General features: G+C 50.3%; 1 protein-coding gene across 1 annotated transcript; it reads left to right on the top strand.

Moving 5' to 3' along the window:
- Positions 1–1,455: 1,455 nt before the first annotated feature.
- EXOC3L2 (exocyst complex component 3 like 2) lies at positions 1,456–20,923 on the top strand. Its single transcript, XM_004381570.1, has 9 exons — positions 1,456–1,566; positions 4,717–4,818; positions 4,918–5,018; positions 5,210–5,320; positions 7,733–7,868; positions 15,636–15,758; positions 16,159–16,314; positions 17,381–17,502; positions 20,459–20,923. The coding sequence occupies exons 3-9, from the start codon at positions 4,975–4,977 to the stop codon at positions 20,745–20,747; spliced, it is 981 nt and encodes a 326-aa protein (XP_004381627.1). The 5' UTR covers positions 1,456–1,566; positions 4,717–4,818; positions 4,918–4,974; the 3' UTR covers positions 20,748–20,923.
- The last annotated feature ends 339 nt before the right edge of the window (positions 20,924–21,262 follow it).

Below are 21,262 nucleotides of genomic sequence, written 5' to 3'. Positions count from 1 at the left end.
TTCCACACCTAGAACCATATTAGCACCACAGACCCTTCTACACCTAGAACATTAGAATCATTGATCTTTTGACACCTAGAAATTTATTAGCACCACAGACCCTTCCAGACCTAGAACCTTATTAGCACTGTTGCCCCTTCCAGACGTAACACCTTAACCACCATGGGCCCTTCCAGTCTGAAAACCTGAGATCCTTGACACACTCCTAGAATCTTAGCACTGCCCACTCTTCCAGTCTTCTCACCGCCCACCCTTCTGGTCCTAGAACCTTCTGGTCCTAGAATCTAGCACCATTGGCTTTTACAGTCCTAGAACCCTAGCACCGCTGACCCTTCTCATCCTAGAACCTTTGCACTTTTGCCCCTTGGCGTCCTAGAATCGTTATAATGCTCTGCTGCTCTCTGTTTAGATGCTAGGGCATTAGCACTGTAGCACTATTGACTCTCTCACTCTTAGAACTTTAGAATTGACGACTCTTTCAATCCTAGGATCTCAGTACCAATGAGCCTGCAGATCCTAAACCTTAGCCTCATTTCGTCTTTGGATCCTACGACCTTGACATAGTTGACGCTTCCAGTTTTAGGACTTTAGCCCTATTGGCCCCTTGAATTCTATAACCTCAGCACCATTGTCCCTCCCAGCCCTGGACTCATAACTGTTAAGCCTTTGAGTTCTAAAACATATCCATTCTTGTGACTGGGCCATGGAACATGGTACTTAGCCATGACTGGGTTAGGCCCCCACTCCAGGGGAAAGGGAGTTCCCTACACCCAAACCATACGTTGGAGAGTAAGGGGAGTGGGTGGTGCCTCCAACTGAATCAGGATGCTATCTCCAGAAGAACTGGAAGGCAACAGCAGCCACCATAAACCACACAGATCCCATTTGGGAATACATGTCAATGGGCACCCTTCTGCCACCTGTGAGCGACTGCGGCAGGGTGGGGAGTCTGCAAAGCTTCCTGGAGCAGTGGGACATAATTCCCATTTGTAGGGAGGTGGTGTTTCTGGCTGAGAGTATGCCATGAGCAAAAGCCATGGGAAGAATGGGGGTGGCCGGTGATGCTTGGGCATGCGAGGGACTAGAAGGAGGGGAGTGAAGACTGGATTGGGGAGGCCTTAAAGACCAGGTGAGGTAGGGTTAGGAGTGCAGGTGGAAGGGAGCTTCCGTCTGGTGAAGCCAAGCGTGGGGGAGGCTTTGCATGCCAGAGCATCAGGCCTGGGCTTGACCCCTACAAGTCTTGCCTGGACACCATCCATCAGGGAGCTGGCTCAGAGCTGGAGCCAGGGGAGCAAGGATTCCAAAGACTTCCTTTGAGGGATGAGCAAAGCTGGCCCAGACAAAGGAAGGGAGTGGCCAGGTCACTCGCACAGCGGGCCTCAGGAGATGGGGATGAGTCGGATTGCCCAGCCCCACCCTTCACAGACCTCCCTGTCTCTTATCCCCACTCCCAGAGAGGTCCTAGGACTGGTGGACGTGGTTGCCCTGGAGAATGGCGAGCTGGGGCCCCTTCTGTCTCCCGGCACCCTGCGGGATTTGGAGGATGAATGTGTCACAGATGTCAAGGTACCTGAAAGTTGGCATTGGCAACTGGGGTGCGGGAGGGGAGAGTCACAGTGGGCTTGGGGTGGCCCTCTCTCCTCCCCCCTTTCACTATTTTCATCTCCCTTTTCCTTTGCAAACTTCTGAGCTCTGTTCAAAAGCCCTGCCTACCTTGCAAGACGTAGAAATTTAAGTCTATATGGTCATTTCTGTCTGCTGCTCAATGTCATAGCCCAAGCACACAGCCTGGCATTGAGATATTCGATCAAGGTTGAATACACTGAGATATTTCAAATCTTAGAGCTAGAGAAAGTTAGTTATAAAACTGCAGCTCGCAGACTCAAAAGCTTGGCATCAAAGCATCTTCTAACCTGGTTGGGCACAGTTCCTGCTGATCAGAATGGCCCCAGATACAAACACGGGGCAGTGCCCGCAGCCCTGAAGGCCAGCCCTAGCCCCAAACACAGAAATCTGAATCTTACCAACTTGGGAGCCTAGGATCTTAAGAGCCGAACCTGTCTACACTCTCGGACCCACGATCTGGAGACAACATTTGACCAGAGAATCAGAGATGTGCAAGACCTTAGAATCCCAAATCCGTTGCCATCAAGTCAGTTCCAACTCATGGTGACCCCATGTGTTACGGAAGTAGAAGTGCTCCATAGGGTTTTCTTGGCTGTAATCTTTACAGCAGCAGATCTCCAGGCCTTTCTTCCACAGCGCTGCTGGGTGAGTTTGAACAAGTCAGCCTTTAGTTGAGTGCAAACTGTTAGGCCCTTGGAATTCTTGAATCACAGAATCTGAGACTCTTGAGCTAATCATTTTGCAGAACCTGAGAGCAGAGTCTTAGGACCATCAAATAATGAAACCATAGACCCTTAAGTCCACCGGCTATTAGATGGAGGAAGCTTAAAACCACTAACTCTTTATGGAATCAAATTGACAACAGCAACTCGAAAGGTTAGATAGGAACCCTAGGGGGCAGTGAGTCTATGTTAATGGTGAGGAACAACTCAGAAAAGGAGGGTGAGAATAGTTGTACAACTCAAAGAATGTAATCAAAGTCACTGAATTGTACATGTAGAAACTGTTGAATGGTGTCTGTTTTGCTGTGTATATTCTCAACAACAAAACAAAATTAAAAAATTCTTAAAAGATAATGATTTAAAAAGCCATTGACTCTCATTGCTCAGGAAGCTGAAGTTTCTGTTTATGTGATGGAAACATTGACAAGGATAATTGGTGAGGGTTGCACAACATGATTAATGTCATCAATATCAGTAAATTGTATGCGTAAAAAATGTTGAATTGGCAAATGTTGTGTCGTATGTATTTTTGACACGATACGAAAGGCGAAAAAACACTGAATTTTTTATTGTGGTAAAAAAATTTACATATAACAAAATAATTGCCGTTTCGACATTTTTTTACATGTAAAATTCAGTGACATTAATCATATTCATCCTACTGTGCAACCATCACTGCTATCCATTTCCAAATTTTCCCATCCCCCTTAACAGAAGCTCAGTGCCCCTTAAGCAATAACTCCCCCTTTCTGCCTTCCTCCCACCCCTGGTGACCACTAATAAACTGGTCCGTATACATTTGCCTATTCTAGCTATCTCACATACGTGAGATCATAACACTATTAATCCTTTTGTGACTGACATTTCATGCAGCATAATGTCAGGGTTCACCCATGTTGTAGTTCGGATCAGAGCTTCATTTCTCTTTATGGCTGAGTAGTATTCCATTCGATGGATAGACCACATCGTGTTTCTCCATTCTTTTTTTTTTTTCTATTGTTTGATTTTAAGACGACATCAGGGTTGTTTTTTCTTTTTATTTTTTTTATTGTGCTTTAAGTGAAAGTTTACAGCTCAAGTTAATTTCTCATACAAAAATTTTATCACTTGTTATGTGACCCTAGTTGCAATCCCTATAATGTGACAGCACACTCCTCCTTTCCACCCCTGGTTTCCCGTGTCCATTCAACCAGCCTCTGTCCCTGTTTGCCTTCTCATCTCGCCTCCGGATAGGAGCTGCCCATTTAGTCTCATGTATCTACTTGAACTAAGAAGCACACTCTTCACGAGTATCATTTTATGTCTCACAGTCCCGTCTAATCTTTGTCTGAAGAGTTGGCTTTGGGAATGGTTTTAGTTCTGGGTTAACAGAGTCCAGGGGCCATGTCTTCTGGGGTTCCTCTAGTCTCAGTCAAACCATTAAGTCCAGTCTTTTTATGTGAATTTGAGTTCTGCACCCCACTTTTCTCCTGCTCCGTCAGGGACTCTCTGTTATGTTCCCTGTCAGGGTGCCATTCATTTTTTTAAAATAACATTTTATTATGTTTTTGGTGAAAGTTTACACAGCAAATTAGTTCCCGTTTGACAATTTCTACGCATATTGTTCAGTGACATTAGTTAATTTTTCCACAATGTGTCAACATTCTCTTTAATTGCATTCTGGTGATTCCGCTTTCAGTGCTCTAGTTTCCCTGTCCCCTTATCTTCTCATCTTTGCTTTAGAGTAATTGTTGACCTTTTGGTCTTATGTCACTGGTTTTTTAACGGAACATCATATTTATGGGTAATATCCTTTAGTTTGTGTGCCAATCTGTTAGTTCGCCAAAAGGTGACCTCAGGGGGTAATTTTGCTTCAAGGTTTAAATATCCTTTATTTTTTTGATGGACACTTGGGCTAAGCACTTGGCTGCTAACCAAAAAGTCAGTGGTTTGAACCCACCAGCCGCTCTGCAGGAGAAAAACGTGACAGCCTTAGAAACTCTATGGAGGCAGTTCTACTCTGTCCTATAGGGTCGCTATGAGTCCAGTTAGCAATGAGTTTTAATATCCCATTGTGTGTATACATACCACATCTTGTTTATCCTTTCATCTGTTGATGGACATTTCCGTTGTTTCTACCTCTTGGCTATAAATCGTAGACTTGGGTACTGAAGGGGTGGGGGTAGTTCTCTGGCCCAGCCTGCTAGCTACCTTCACATCTCCTTGACTGGCCTCAGCTGTGAGCTCTTGGGTAGAATCTAGAGCACTTGGAGCTAAGGGAGAGGGGACCCTGGGGAGGGAGGAGCGGGGGCGGAGGGAGGAGAGAAGGAGAGACCCGCAGGCCAGGCAAGCCTGACTGCTGCCCCTCTCCCCCATCTCCCCACCCCAGGCTCAGACTCGGGCAGCCCTGCTTCGCGTGCTACAGGAGGACGAGGAGCAGTGGGGGGCCACCGAGGACCAGCCCAGCAGCCTGGCCCAGGATGTGTGTGAGGTAGGGGGCGGGGAGGAGGAGGGGGACAGCTGGGCAGTGTGGGTGGGAAGGCGGGACCTCGCCCTCTGTCAACACCTTCTCCTCCCCTGGACCGTGCAGCTGCTGGAAGAACACACAGAGCGTGCGCCCCGCATCAGCCAGGAGTTCGGGGAGCGGATGGCCCACTGCTGCCTGGGGGGGCTGGCAGAGTTCCTGCAGAGGTATGGGCAGGGGGAGTGGATCTGGGGCATCAGGACTCGGGATCCAACAGAGGGTGGGGAGTTGAAGGGAATCAAGGAAGGACAGGGAAGGGTACACAGTGGGGATCCCAGGCTCTTGTGGGCCAAGTGCCCCTCAAGGGGCCGTACCCAGCGATGCTCATCTGTTGTCCCTTCCCCTTCTCCTCCACCAGCTTCCAGCAGCGTGTGGAGAGGTTCCATGAGAACCCAGGAGTCCGGGAGCTACCACCTGACACCTATATCAGCAGGACCATCACCTTGGTCAACTGTGGTCCCCCCTTGCGGTGAGAGCATGCAGTGTGTGTGACGGGGAGGGCCAGGTGAACCGGGGTGCCCGGACCCTGGCAGGGTTGGCAGGGCTGGCTGGCCCAGCGAGGCATGCATGTACAAGGGGCTTCAGAAGCATACGATCTGGGAGTACTAGAAAGAACCGTGGCATCTATTAGAATGATAGAATAACCAAGACACTGGAGAGTTAGAAGGTCCCTGTGCGGTGCAAATGGTTTGAGCGCCACTGCTAACCTAAAGGTTGGTGGTTTGAACCCAGCCAGTAGCACTGTGGAAGAAAGGCCTGGCAATCTGCCTCCCTATGGAGCAGTTCTACTCTGTAACATGTGGGGTCATCATGAGTCAACATAGACTCCATGGCAGTGGGTTTGGTATTTTCTTTTAGTTTTTGGAGTTAGAATTATAGAAACTTAGAAGCCAGACTCCAAGACTGAGAATTACAGATTTTTTTTTTTTTTGCCTTTTTAAAAACTGACTTTCATTTTTTTATTGCATTTAAAAAAATTGGTAATGCATTCACATGGTTCAAAATTCAAAAGATACAAAAGGTGTCTTTTCACAGAAGTGAAAATCTCCCTCCCACCCCAGTTCCCCACACCTGAGAGAGCCAAAATTACAGGTTTCTCCCATGCTTTTGCAGGGACAGCGTGTACACTTGCTGTAAATGTGTGTAAATAAGTGTATATTTGCATCTGCACATATTTTATACATATGCAAGTAAATATATTTATATTTTTATTTATAAATACGATGGGAGCCCTGGTGGCCTAGTGGTTAAAGTGCTCGGCTGCTAACCAAAAGGTCGGTGGTTCTAAACCACCAGCTGGTCCTTGGGAGTACGATGTGGCAGTCTGCTTCCGTAAAGATTACAGCCTTGGAAACTCTATGGGACAGTTCTGCCCTGTCCTATAGGGTTGCTATGAGTTGGAATCGACTCAATGGCAATGAGTTTGGGTTTTGGAATCTTTATGGGAGCAGATTGCCAGGTCTTTCTCCCTCAGAGCTGTTGGGTGGGCTCAAACCACTGACCTTTTGGTTAGCAGATGAGCGCTTTAAGCACTTTGCTACCAGGGCCCCTTTGTATTACATATACATATACATTTATATACAGGTAACTATATTTAACTATGTGTGTGTGTATATATATATACATATATATATTATTTCTTTTCCCTGTTTTTAAAAAACTACAAATGGTAGAATATTGTACACTCTTCTGCCTGTTCTCCCTTTAACAGCTTAGAGATCTTTTCATGTTCGTGCATGAAGAGTTAGAGTTTCCACATTCCTTTTTAATATATGAACCGTATTTCACTGTTTAGATGCACCATCATTTATTTACCCGGTGTCTGATGGATGGGTATTTGACCCCGTTCTTTTTGCAGAGAATAACCTTGCACGCATGTCATTCTCCCATAAGCGTGGGGTTGGAGGCACATACTCCCAGAGTGCACCTGCTGGGTCAAGGACCTCGCGTGGGTTATTTGGGCAGAAAGTGCGAGACTGCCCTCTGTAGAGCTTGGACCAGGTTGCTCTCCCTTCAGCAATGGAAAATCATAGACTGTTACCCTTATGGGAAATTGGGAGCATAGAATTTTAGAATTATAGAGGTCCTGGACCACAGACTTTGAGAACGCGAAAATCATTACATTTTTTTTTAATATTTTATTGTACTTCAGGTGAAGGCTTACAGAACAAATAGTTTCTCATGAAACAGTAGTACACATGTTGTTTTATGACATTGGTTAACAACTCCACAACATATTAACCCTCTAAATTCTCAACCTTTTTTTTTCGGTGAAAATACACATAGCCAAAGATACACCGTTTCAAAAAGTTCTACATACACAGTTCAGTGACATTGACAACGCTCTTCCAATTGTGTTGTTATTCTCACTTAAGGTGAAGGCTTACAGAACAAAATAGTTTCTCATTTAACAGTTACTACAAATGTTGCTCTATGACAACGGTTAACAATCTCACAACACATCAACAATATCCTTACTCAACCTTGGGTTCCCTATCACCAGCTTCCCTGTCCCCTTCTGCCTTCTAGCCCTTGTCACTGGACTCCTGTACCTCGTTAGTCTCATCTGGTTTTACGGGGCTGTCCACTCCCAAAATCATTACATTTTTAAGTGAGTCATAGGTCTCCCCACTGTCACCCAGAAGAGCACCAAAAGAAACTGAGACCCAGAGAGACCCCTTCCCCTCCCCCAACATACCCTAAACCCTCAGACTCCCGCAGCCCTTTGACATCCCCCAGCCCCCCATCATCTCCCAGCCCCCAGACCTTCTCCAGCCTCCTAGACTTCCCCCAGCTCCACCATCATGGGAGCCTAAGGAGAGAGAGCCAGCTAGGCTGTGATGTTAGAGTTTCTTGACTTTTGGCTCCACTGATCCCACAGGGCCCTGGCCGAGCGCCTGGCCCGGGCGGGGCCCCTCGAAAGTGAGCCAGCCCGGGAAGCAGCGGCCAGCGCTCTGGACCGTGTGACCCGGCTCTGCCACCGTGTCCTGGCAGACCTTCTGTTCCAGGAGCTGCAGGTGAGTGGGGTGGGGGGGGGTGCGGGGAGGAGGACAGTGCCAGGACAAGGGAGCGCCCCTTCCCTCAAGTTCCCTTCAGCCCATGACTCAGTGTTTGGGAAGCAGGCGGGAGGAGTGGTATGGCCCTGTCTGGGCTATTTGGGGGGAGGTGTGGGGGTTCAGGAAGGAAGAGGTGGGAGGAAGTGGGCGAGGGGAGGGCAGAGAGGCTCCAGCAGGAAGAGGGCCTGGGGATTGGGTGGAGCCCCTCTTCTCTGGGGTCCCCTAAATCCTTGCCCGGGCTGCCCCAGGCCCTCAAGCCCCATCCACCCATCTCTGGGGCTAGGTCCAGAGTGGGTGAGAATCTGGGGGGGGGGAGTGTTGTGGGAGCATAAGAAACAAGACTGAGACAAGTGTGTGTCCCTGCTTGTCATACGCGCTCAATCCACGTTGTACATCAGCTCCTGCCCCTCCTCTTCTCCAATCCTTCCCAGGGCTCCTGGCCCACTCTGGATAAAAGCCAGAGTCCTCACCCATGAGACTCTGCACTATCTATCCCCTTCCCTCTGACCTCCTCTCCTCCATTCTCCCCTCACTCACTCCACTCCAGCCCCACCGGCCCCCATGCTGCTCCTTGTCAATGGCAGGCACATTCCTGCCACAGGGCCTTTGCACTGGCTGTGCCCTCTGCCTACAGTTCTCTTCTCCCATCGATCCACAGGGCTCCCTCTCTCACCTCCTTCAAGTCTTGACTCTGAAGTCACCTTCTCAGTGACAACTTTCCTGACCTCTTTATTTACAATAAAAGCCCCCCAGGCCCCCCTTCTCACTTCCTGCTATATTTGTCTCCAAAGCACTTACTGCTGCCTGTCACGCTATCTTTTACTTACTTATTTTTGTTATTATCTGTCTTTTCCCATTGGAATGTTAGCTCCTCAAGGGCAGGATTTTTGGAATGTTTTTCAAATAAGTTTTTTATTATGGAAAATTTCTAACATAGGCAAAAGGAGGCAGAATGACAGGTGACCCTTTATGAACCCAGCACCCAGCTGCGGCAAGTCTCAGTCCCTGGCCAACCTCGCTTCATCTCTTTCCTCTCTCATCCCACCCACCGGGTTATGATGATGATTATTTCTTTTTTTTTTTTTTTATCTTCAGTAACTTGTTTATTTATTTTTATTATTGTACTTTATGAGAAGGTTTACAGAACAAACTAGCTTCTCATTAAACAGTTAGTACACATACTGTTTTATGACATTGGTTAACAACCCCACCACATGTCAACACTCTCCCTTCTCGACCTTGGGTTCCCCATTACCAGCTTTCCTGTACCCTCCTGCCTTCTCGTCCTTGCCCCTGGGCTGGTGTGCCCCTTTAGTCTCGTTTTGTCCTATGGGCCTGTCTATTCTTTGGCTGAAGGGTGAACTTCAGGAGTGACTTCATTACTGAGCTAAAAGGGTGTCCGGGGGCCATACTCTCAGAGTTTCTCCAGTCTCTGTCAGGCCAGTAAGTCTGGTCTTTTTTTTGTGGGTTAGAATTTTGTTCTACATTTTTCTCCAGCTCCATCCGGGACCCTCTATTGTGATCCCTGTCAGAGCAGTCGGTGGTGGTAGCCGGGCACCGTCTAGTTGTGCTGGACTCAGTCTGGTGGAGGCTGTGGTAGTTGTGGTCCATTAGTCCTTTGGACTCATCTTTCCCGCCAGGTTATTTTAAAACAGATTCCCGACATCCGCTCATCTCATCCATCAACACTTCAGCCTGGATCTCCAAAAGATAAAAAACCCAAAACCCAAACCCATTGCCATCGAGTCGATTCTGACTCTTGGCGACACCATGTGTCAGAGTCGAACTGTGCCCCATAGGGTTTTCATGGCTGTGATCTTTATGGAAGCAGATCCCCAGGCCTTTTTCTGCAGCACTGCTGGGTGGGCTCGAACCTCCAACCATTTGGTTAGCAGCCGAGTGCAGACCATTTGTGCCACCCAGCAACTCTGTTTTGAAACAAGCATAACCACAATGCCATTTTCATACCTAACACCAAAAAAACCCAAACCTGTTGCTGTCGAGTGGATTCCGACGCATAGCCACCCTATAGGACAGAGTAGAACTGCCTCATAGGTTTTCCAAGGAGCACCTAGTGGATTTGAACTGCCATACCTTTTGGTTAGCAGCTGTGGCTCTTAACTACTACTAGGGTTTCCATACCTAAGACAGGGAACAATAATTGCTTAATGCCATCAGATATTAGGTCAGTGTTCAGATTGCCTCAGCTGTCTCATGACTGAGTGGACGAGGTTTGGTTTGTCTTGTTCTCTGCTGTGTCCCCAGCACTCTGCCCAGGGCAGTGCCCACAGAGGGGCTTTGAGAATGTGTGCTGAATGACTGAATGGAGGAGTCCCTGGGTGGCAGAAATGGTTTGCTTTCAGCTGCTAACCAAAAAGGTTGGCAGTTCGAGTCCATCCAGAGGTGCTTCGGAAGAAAGGCCTGGCAATCCTCCTTCTGAAAAATCAGCCATTGAAAACCCTATGGAGCACGGTTCTACTCTGACACACCCAGGGATTGCCATGAGTTGGAATCGACTCAAGGGCAGGTGGTGGTGGTAGAGGATATGGGGTGCTGGGAAGGGGAAATGGTCTTTGTTCCCAGCCCACTTGGTTCCAAATGGGGTTACCGTGGACAAATGCTTCGCCTCTTGGGGTCTCCGTGCTCATCTGGAAAATGGGCATGAGAATTACAAGCTTCTTAGGTGGCTATGAGGGAGCAATGGGATTTGGGATGTAAAGTGCTTAGCCCAGGTGCTGGCTTCCAGATACGGGCTGTTGGTATCTTCATAAAAGAACAGACTTTATAGCAACAGTGAGCACTCATGGGGTAGATCTTACCATTATCTCCGTTTTACAGAGGAGGAAACTGAGGCACAGCAAGTGGCAGAGCCCAGGCAGTCTGGCTGGAGTCTATGATCTTAATTTATAAACCACTATGTATGTTTTTTGAATATTGTATTGTGTTCTAGGTGACAGTTTACCCAGAAAATTCGTTTGCCATTCAACAGTTCCTACACAGATTGTTCCCTGACATTGGTTGCTATCCCCGCTATGTGTCAGCACTCTCCCCATTTCCACCCTGCCTTCCCCGTTTCTGTCCCTCCAGTTTCCCTGCCTCTCCTCGCCTTCTCATCTTTGCTTTTGGACAAATATTGCCCATTTGGTCTCGTATCATCGATTGTTCTTAGGAGCACATTCCTCACAGCTGTTACTGTTTATTTTATAGGCCAGTCTGTTATTTGGCTGGAAGGTGACCTCTGGGAATGGCTTCAGTTCCAGGTTAAAAGGGTGTCTTAGGGTGATAGTCTCGGGGTTCCTTTAGTCTCTGTCAGTCCAGTAAGTCTGGTATTTTTTATGAATTTGAGTTTCATTCTACATTTTTATCCCATTCTAACTGGGACCTCCTGTTGTGTCCCTGGTCAGAACAGTCAGTGGTAGCAGCCGGGCACCGTCTAGTTCTTCTGGTCTCAGGCTAGAAGAGGCTGTGGTTCATGTGGGCCATTAGTCCCGTGGACTAATTTCTTCCTTGAGTCTTTGGTTTCTTTCAATCTCCTTTGCTCCAGATGGGAAGAGACCAATAGTTGTATCTTAGATGGCCGTTTGCAAGCTTTTAAGACCCCAGATGCTATTTACCAAACTAGGATGTAGAACATTATCCTTTTAGACTAAATTATGCCATTTGACCTAGTTGTCCCATGAGACTGTGGTCCTGAACCTTCACACCCAGTTAACTCAGACCCACAAGGTGTTTGGATATGTCTGGAAAGTATCCATAACTGCGCTCTTTGTGTGCTTTATTGTATATATGAATATATATGCAGCACATACAAATAAACCACTATATATAGTTTAAGGAACCCTGGTGGTGCAATGGTTAAGCACTCAGCTGCTAACCAAAAGGTCAGCCACTCCACAGGAGAAAGATGTGGCGGTAGGCTTCTATAAAGATTACAGCCTCGGAAACCCTATGAGGCAGTTCTACTCTGTCCTATAGAGTCTCTGAGTTGGAATTGACTTGATGGCAATGGGTTTGGTTTGGTTTATATATTTTTTAGATCCCTGAGTGGTGCAGTTTGCACTCAACTACTAATCTAAAGGTTGGTGGTTCAGATCCATCGAGTGGTCCCTCAGAAGAAAGGCCTGATGATCTGCTTCCGTAAAGACTGTCCCCAAGAAAACCCTATGGAGCAATTATACTCTATAACACATGGGATCGCTATGAGCCAGAATCGACTCGATGGCAATGGGGGTCTTTTTTTTTTTTTTTGGCTTTAACAAAGAGAAGTTTATTTCCTCACAGTAATGTAGGCTAAAAGTCCAAATTCAGGGTGTCAGCTCCAGGGGAAAGCTTTCTCTCTCTGTTGGCCTCATCAGTCCTCCCCCTGTCTAGGAGCTTCTCCGCGCAGGGACCCCGGGTCCAAAGGACGTGCTCTGCTCCTGGTACTGCTTTCTTGGTGGTATGAGGTCCCCCTGGTCTTTATATGTTTTGAGAGAGAGTGAAACAGTTGAAAATAGTGGGAGACTGACGAAGCAAGGTAGGTCGGGGAGGGAGAGTAGGAAAGAGATCGAGACCGACAGACTGGGACAGAGACCATTAGAGGGAGAGATATCAGAAAAAGACACGAAGAATGAGACACAGAAGTGGAGTCCCTGGGTGGCACAAATGGTTAAGCACTTGACTACTAGCCAAAAGGTTGGTGGTTCAAACCCACCCAGAGGTGCCTTGGAGGAGACAGGCCTGGTGATCTGCTTCCAAAAGGTCATAGCCATGAAAACTCTATGTAGCACGGTTCTACTCTGCACACGTGGGGTCGCCACGAGTCAGAAGTGGCTCAATGGCAACTAACAACAGTATAAACGTGCCTATATATGTATACGTATATAAATGTGTGCATATGTGTATGTATTTAAGTGTGTGTGTAAGTCTCAACACCTGTTGCCATCGAGCCAATTCCAACTCCTAGCGACTCTATAGACAGAGTAGAACTGCTCCACAGAGCTTCCAAAGCTGTAATCTCCACGGAGTGGCTGGGAAGTTCAAACTGCTGACCTTTTGATTAGCAGTGGCGTGCTTAACCACTGTGCCTCCAGAGCTCCTTATATATGTATATAACGACAACAAAAACCAACCAACCAACCCGTTGCTGTCGAGTCGATTCCGACTCATAGGACCCTGTGAGACAGAGTAGAGCTGCCACATAGGGTTTCCAAGGAGCACTTCGTGGATGCAGACTGCTGACCTTTTGGTTAGCAGCCAAGCTCTTAACCACTGCACCATGAGGGCTCCATGTATATGTATATATATCCTCAAAATTCAGAGAGATACAAAGCAAGTGTGTGTAAGTGAGTAACTGTGGGGAGTGTCTAAATGGGCTGACAGGAGAGTGTGTGCATGCATGCGTGTGATCCTCAGGTAGGGTGTTCCCCCACCCCACCCCAGGAATCACCAGGGGCCAGGCATTAGGTGGGTTACTGCATGCCCTGCTTTTCCACAAAGCTCACAGTCCTAGTTTTGGAGGTTCAGAAGACTGAGCTGTTGCTGGGGTGAGAGAGGGAAGGGGGTCCTAGGTCCCAGTGGCATGGGGACCTGCTTCAAACCCCCGTGGACATCAAGCCCGGGTGTTTCTAGGGACTTCACACTCCGTGTCCACCCTGACTGCAGCACTCCACCCTCCTCCCAGCCTCCATCGCAGGACAGACCCACTGCCCACTCTGACTCCAGGGTCTTGCCCCTAATCCTCCCTCTCCTCCCCCTAGTCATGATCACTCACTAAATCAGTTAAAACCAGTTGCAGTGGAGTTGACTCCAACTCGTGGCAACCCCATGTGTGTCAGACTAGAACTGTGCTCCATAGGGTTCTTTTCAATGGCTGAGTTTCTGGAAGTAGATTGCCAGGCCTTTCTTCCAAGGTGCTTCTGGGTGGACTCGAACTTCCAAACTTTCAGCCAGCAGATGAGTTTGTTAACTGTCTAAACCAGCCAGGGATCTGTGATCACTCACTACATCCTATGACTTCTACCACCTGGATTCTCCTTTCCCAGACCCCTCCTGGCGCCCATCGCCTCGGTCCTACCCCAGCCTTCTCCCTGATTCTGCCTCAGTCTGGAGTCTCTCCCTACCCTATCCCCATCTCTGTAAAGCTCACACCCCAACCCTCTCTCTCCCCTGCTCAGAACCATGCCATGGGTCCTCAGTGGCCTTGGGAGAGAGCTCAGGCCCCTTACTGAAGCCTCCTCACCTTTGTGGTCGGCCCTGCCCACCTGACCGGCCTTCTTTCCACTTCTCCATCACGCCGGTGCCTCCAGCCAGCCACCAGAGTTGGCCTGACAGGCATGTGACCTGCGCAGTTGCACAGGGGCGTCTTAGAAGCCCTCCACCCTCCTTAGTTTAATGCTCTGTTGTTGGCGCCTTAGACTGCTCAATAATTTTTTTTCCATCATTCTTACATCTGGCACTTTGAGAGCCATAAATCCATTTTTTTAATTATTATTATTTTTATTGTACTTCAGGTGAAGGCTTACAGAACAAATAGTTTCTCATGAAACAGTAGTACATATATTGTTTTATGACATTGGTTAACAACCCCACAACATGTCAACCCTCTCCCTTCTCGACGTTTTTTTTTTTTTTTTTTTTGGTGAAAATATACATAGCCAAAGATACACCATTTCAAAAAATGTCTACATGTGCAGTTCAGTGACATCGACTACGCTCTTCCAATTGTGCTGCTATTCTCACTTTGGATGAAGGCTTACAGAACAAAATAGTTTCTCCTCTAACAGTTAGTACACATGTTGCCCTATGACAATGGTTCACAACCTCACAACACATCAACACTATCCTTACTCAACCTTGGGTTCCCTATCACCAGCTTTCCTGTCCGCCTCTGCCTTCTGGCCCTTGTCCCTGGACTGCTGTGCCTCATTAGTCCCATTTGGTTTCATGGGGCTGTCCACTCCCTGGCTGAATGGTGAACCTCGGAAATGACTTCACCAGTGAGATAAAAGGGTGTCTGGGGGCCATACTCTCGGGGTTTCCCCAGTCTTCTTTTGGCCAGTAAATCTGGTCTTTTTTTTTTTGTGAGTTAGAATTATGTTCTACATCCTTCTCCAGCTCTGTCCAGAACCCTCTGTTGTGATCCTGGTCAGAGCAGTCAGTGGTGGTAGCCGGGCACCATCTAGCTGTACTGGACTCAGTCCGGTGGAGGCCTTGGTAGCGGTGGCCCATTAGTCCTTTGGACTAATTCTCAATAATGTTTGAAGAAGGCCCCCCCTTTCATTTTGCACTGAGGCCCACGAATTATGTAGCTGGTCTTGCCAGCCACCCTGACTCTCCTTTGGTTTTCTGAAAGACTCCTGCACACATGCTGTTTCCTTAGCCTAAGCCACTCTTTTCCCCACCCTTTACATTCTCCAGGTCTCAGCTCAGCTGTCCCCTCCTCCAGGAAGTCCTCCCTGACTGTCTGTGCTGAGTCAGACACCCCTTCTGGGCTCCCCCCCAGCCGCCTGGGCTTCCCCTACGCCAGTCCTGCCCACTCTGGGTCCTCCCTATCTGGGGACAGGTCTGTCGCCCCCCTGAACGGGGAGCCTCCAGAGAGCAGGAGTGGAGGGTGCTGCCTGTGTCCCCGCTGAGTCCCGAGCACTACCCAGCCCTGGTTGAGCAAGGAGCAGGACTTTGGGAATCTGTGTTGAAAAAAGTGAAGAAAAAGGGTGGAAGGGAGGAGAACTGTGACCTCTGTCCCCGCAGCCCCACTTCAACAAGCTGATGCGGAGGAAGTGGCTGAGCAGCTCCGAGGCCCTGGACGGCATCGTGGGCACGCTGGGCGCCCAGGCGCTGGCGCTGCGCAGGTTGCAGGACGAGCCCTACCAGGTGCGCCTGCCTCGGGCTGCTTCCCGCTGCGGGGAGACCCCTTCAAAGCAGAGAGCGGCTACCCAGGGCGGGGAGAGGCGCCCTGCGGGGCTCTGCGGGAACTGGGGTGTAAGGCCGGGAGGTGGGGGCAGACAGGGTTGGAGTTGCTGGGAGGTGGGGCTCCGGAGAATGGAAAGAGGGCTGGGCTGGAGCGCCCTTAGAGGGCCGGGAGGGGGTCCTCCGGCTGGTTACAGCGGTGCAGGGGAAGGCATCACCGGGTAGGCCAGGTGTCGGCCTTTGGGCCAGCGGGGGTGGGGGCGGGGAGGGAGATGAAGAAGGGGAGGGGCCGGGTGGGGGCACCGGGGGCGGGATCACCGCGGCTCACCCACGCCTGTCAGTCTCTCCCCATCTCCCCCTCCAGGCGCTGGTGGCGGAACTGCACCGGCGGGCTCTGGTCGAGTATGTGCGGCCCCTGCTCCGCGGGCGACTGCGCTGTCGCTCGGCGCGGACCCGCAGCCGCGTGGCGGGGAGGCTGCGGGAGGACGCGGCGCAGCTCCAGAGGCTGTTCCGGCGGCTGGTCAGTGCGGGACGGGGCGGGGTCTCAGGAACCAAGGAAACTTTGGCCTCTGAGGTTCCCTGGACTCTAAAATGGGGGCTTCGAATAAGACCCTCGCCCAACTTAGGAACAGTCAGCCTCCAAGAATAACAATACCAACCGGTAACCCTCCCAGGCGCAGTTCCTTTGCACGAATAAACCGGCCTTCCAGCGTGAGTCGGTGCCTCTTTTTCCTCAGCTGTAAAATGAGGATAATAGTATTACCTATCCATTGTTGTAAGATCCCTGGGTGGCGAAAGCTGTTTGCACTGGACTGCTAACGTAAAGGTTGCCGGTTGGAACCCGCCCAGCAGCACAGAGGAGGAAAGGCCTGGCGATCTGCTTCTGTAAAGATTACAGCCAAGAAAACCCTATGGAGCAGTTATACTCTGTAACACATGGGGTCGCCATGAGTCTGAATCGACTCCCCAGCAACAGGTTAAAATGCTTAGACCCTACCTGGCACAGAGTTAATACTCCATACCCATTAACTATTGTCATTAGCACAAATAGAAGCTGAATGCCACAGAATCTCAATCCTAGAACAGTATTTCCAAATCCAAGAATTCAAAGACGCCAGATCTTATTTGTACCCAGCTGGAATCAGCAAGGCTGGAAGGGCCTCACTCAGCTGCTATTTCAGGAGCTTCTAGCCTGCAGTTGGAATGTTTTTTGCTTTTGTTTTTCTTTTTCTTTTTAAAGTTTATACTGAGATAATTATAGATGAACACGCAGTTATAAAAAAAAGAATACAAAGAGATCCCTTGAACACTTTGCCCATTTTCCCCCAACGGTAACATTTTGCAAACTTGGAACGGGTTTTGAAGGCCGTCGAGGAGTCCCCGATTATTTGCAAAACTGGAACTATGAATTTTTGTTCAGATTTCCAAAGGCTAAAGTCTGCTTCCCATTTTACAAATGGGGAAATTGAGGCTAGAAGGGGCAAGGGAATTGCCTGAGTACAGGTCTTGGGAGGGGGTTCTTGGGAGGGGGTGGTCTTGGGAGGGGCATTGGGGCGAGAGTGTTAGCCCTGGCCCCTTCCCTCCAGGAGTCACAGGCCTCGTGGTTGGACGCCGTGGTGCCCCATTTAGCTGAAGTCCTGCAGCTGGAAGATACGCCCAGCATCCAGGTGGAAGTGGGGGTGCTGGTGCGGGACTACCCAGACATCAGGTGAGAGCCCCGGCCGGCCAGCGGGCAGGCAGTCCGGGCGGCTTGGCCCCTCGGCCCGCCCCACCGCTTGGCCGAGGTCTCCGGCGGGCCTTGGCATCCGTCCATGCATTTCCTGCCTCCCGGCGAGGGAGGGAGGCGGCGAGCGTGTCTGACGGCCGTTTCCTGCTGGAACCAGGGCATTATTAATACGATTTCCCTCCTTCTCCAGCCGCCGCCGCCGCTGCCGCCACCGCCACCAGGGCTCGCAAACAAACAGGCGGTCACAGGAAGCCCAGGGCAGGGGGGCGCGGGGCCGGCCGGAGGCAGGAAGGGCCGGCCCCGCAGGGGAGCCGCGGGGGACACGGGGACACGCACGGGCACGCGGGCGCACACGCACTGCGACAGGGGCTAACCCTGGAAGGCCACTTGCTTTCCGTGTGACCCTCAGTTTCCTCATCTGTTCCATGGGGATAATCATACTCTCCTCATAGGATTATTGGGGGATTCCCCATCATCATGACCAGTGACAGCAGTAACAAAACCAACCAAAACCCAAACCCATTGCCGGTGGAGTCGAATTCCGACTCATAGCGACCCTGTAGGACAGAGTAGAACTGCCCGCATTGGGTTTCCAAGGCTGTAATCTTTACAGAAGGGAGCCCTAGTGGTGAAGTGGTTAAGAGCTCGGCTGCTAACCAAAAGGCAGTTGGAATCCACCAGCCGCTCCTTGGAAACCCAGTAGGGCAGTTCTACTTCTCCCTGTAGGGTTGCTATGAGTCTGAATCCACTGGGTAGCAACGGGTAATCTTTACAGAAGCAGACCGCGGAGTGGCTGGTGGGTTCCATCTGCAGGCCGCCACGGACCTTTCTGTTAGCAGCCCAGCGCTTAACCACTGCGCCACCAGGGCTCCTTGTAACAAAACCAGCTCTACTCTGAGACACGAGGGGTCGCCGTGAGTCAGAGCCGACTTGAGGGCAACTCGTGGTATAAGAAAAATTATTTTCGGAAATACAGTATATGCAAGTAAGGCCCAACGCTGATCTCAGAGCCGCACAACCTCCCTCTCACATGCCTCCCACAACCCTGTGAGGTATCATCATCATATGAGGCATACAGAAATCAAGCAGCTTTTGGTGGTGCAGTGATTAAGCGCTCAGCTGCCAACCGAAAGGTCGGTGGCTGTAACCCACCAGCCGCTCCTTGGGAGAAAGATGTGGCAGTCTGCTCCCGTGAAGATTGGAAACCCTATGGGGTAGTTCTAATCTATCCTGTAGTGTCACTACGAGTCAGAGTAGACGCCACGGCCATGGGTTTGGTTTTTTTGGGTTTTTTTACCCTAAATATCATAGCTAGCAAGTGGCAGTGTTGGGACTTGAACCCTGGCAGCAGCAGGCTGGCTATAAAGCTGGTGTACCTGGCCAGCACCCACACTGCCATTTGCTGCTGCTGCCACCACCACTAGTATGGTAGTCCTTTTCTGGGATGCAGACATCTTGTACCCAGAGACACAAAACCCACACACAAACAGGCCAAGGCATGGCTCGGGTTTAGGTTCTGGAGGTTAGGGCTTGTAGTTGAGGATAAAGGTTCTGGAACTGATTCAGGACTGATGGTTCTGGTTCTGGGGTATAGGACCCAGGTCCTTAGTAGGCACAAAGTCCTGGCGTCACATGGAGACAGGGGTTCTAGAATTCCTGGTGGGTTGGGGTTTCTGAACTTGAATCTTGAATCAAGGACCTAGAACTAGGGTTGAAAGTTCTCAAGCTGGGCTGAGAGGAGCGGTTCCAAAGCTGGGTTTGGGGGCCATGTTTTGGAGCTGGGTTGAGATGGAAGGTTCTTGAGCCACATTTTTGGTTCAGGTTTTGGAGCTGCAGTGGTGGTGGGGATTCCACTGGGTTGTGGGAAGGTGAAGATCCTGAGCTGGGTTGAAGGTGGTGGCAAAGGCCCTAGAGCTCTTTTGGAATGAAAGTTCTGGAAATAAATGCTGAGTTCAGGATCTTGAGTTGAAATACAGTGGTGGTTCTAGAGTTTCGTTTTGGATCAGTGATCTGGAGCTGAGTTGGGGGGTGAAGGGGAAGGTTCCAGAATGCTGGGGTTAGGGTTGTAGAATAAAGTTGGTTTTGAGCATGAAGTTTCTGGTTGGAGTGAGGGTCCCCAGTTTTAGTTCTGGAGTGGAATTTTGGGTCAGCATGATTCTGGGACTGGATTGTGGGTGAAGTAAGTGTTCCAAGGCCGAATTTGGGGATGAAGTTCTGGGATGGGGTCTAGGTTGAGAGATCTTGAGTTGAGTTTTGGATGAGGGTTCTGGAACTGCGGTGGTGAATAAGGTTCCAGACCTGGACTTAGGGTGAGGTGAGAGTTAGCATGGGAATATGGGTGAACACTTGTGAGCTGAGTGATAATCACGGGGCTACATTGGTGATGAACGCGAAGAAGAAATTAAGAGTTTGCTGTAGAGTCTAGAGCTTAAATAGGCATAAGGGTACCAGAATGGAAATTTGGGAAGATGTCTGAGCTAGGTTGGCTTGAAGATTGAAATTATTTTTAATCAGGAGCTGAGACTGGAATGAAGCTGAAAATTCCAGTGCTGGGTTTGGCGGTGAGGGTTCTGGATTGGATTGTGAGTGTGAGGATTTGGAAATGGTTAGTTAGAGGTGAGGGGGATGGTGTGAGGGGAGAGGTCTGGAGGGAATTGATGACAGGAAAGGGGCGGGGGGTGGGGCTGGTGTGAGGGAAGGGGTCTGGAGGGTCTGGTGTGAGAGGAGGGATGTGGAGGGGGCTGGTCCCAAGAGAGAGGGCTGGAGGGGGCCCGAGGGACCCCAGAGCTAAGGCTGGGGTTGGGGCCCCCGAGCTGAGTGTAGGATGAGGGTTCTGCAGGATTGTGGCTGAGGCCGGTACCTGCCCAGGCGAGGGGTTGGGCTGAGCGTGTGTCTGGCACCAAGGACCCCACGCACCTGTCCACTTCTCTGTCCTCAGGCGGAAGCACGTGGCGGCCCTCCTCGACATCCGGGGCCTTCGCAACGCCGCTGCCCGCCACGAGATCCTGGCCGTGGCCCGGGACCTGGAACTGTCCGAGGGGGGCGCCCTGGCAACCCCTCGGGACCGTGCCTTCTTTGCAGACATCCCCGTGCCCCGCCCGCCTTTCTGCCTTGGCCTCCCGCTCCTCCTGGGCCGCCTCCCACTCTCCCGGCTGTCCAGGCCGGGGCTGACCTGTCTGCCCCGGCCTCGACCTACCTCTCCAGCACGACCCCGGGCCCAGCTCTGAGACTCCCTCAGCCACCCCTCCACCTCAGTGCCCCCCATCTTTGCTGCTGACAAACCATCCCCCTTCCTGTAGGTCCCACTCCTGACTCCCTGCCTGGTACCACAGACCCCTGGAATGGAAAGATCCTTTGGGATCTTCTCACCTACCCACAAACTCAGAAGGGAAACTGAGGCCAGAGAGGACGAGGACTTGCCCAAGGTCACACATCCCTTTCCCAGCGCCCCCTCCCCCAAGTCTAGTGGGGTGGGTTGGTATTTGGAAGTTTCCACCGAAACATCCCAGTCCCTCCTTCCCCTTCACCTCAAGGTCTGGCCCAAATCCAATGTATTAAGGAATGTACGATACTTAGAATAAAGAGGTTTCTATTTAACACAAGGAAGGGCTGAGTCCCGAGTGTGTGGGGGGGAGGAAGGACAGGGGCAGAGCCAAGGGCTTCTCAAGGCCGGGCTGGGGGCCAGCTCTTGGGGGCTGAGTGATCCGCTGTTGGGGCCAGGAGGCCAGGCCCTCTCATTTGT

This window comes from Trichechus manatus, unplaced genomic scaffold, assembly GCF_000243295.1.
Source record: "Trichechus manatus latirostris isolate Lorelei unplaced genomic scaffold, TriManLat1.0 scaffold00087, whole genome shotgun sequence".
NCBI classification, from domain to species: Eukaryota; Metazoa; Chordata; class Mammalia; order Sirenia; family Trichechidae; genus Trichechus; species Trichechus manatus.
This window is presented reverse-complemented; position numbering and strand designations above follow the sequence as displayed.

Coding starts and splice junctions, on each gene's coding strand:
- EXOC3L2 (XM_004381570.1), top strand. CDS start 4,975: ATGGCCCACTGCTGCCTGGGGGGGCTGGCAGAGTTCCTGCAGAG. Junction 16,315..17,380: donor AGAGGCTGTTCCGGCGGCTG/GTCAGTGCGGGA, acceptor CCTTCCCTCCAG/GAGTCACAGGCCTCGTGGTT. Junction 17,503..20,458: donor CGGGACTACCCAGACATCAG/GTGAGAGCCCCG, acceptor CTCTGTCCTCAG/GCGGAAGCACGTGGCGGCCC.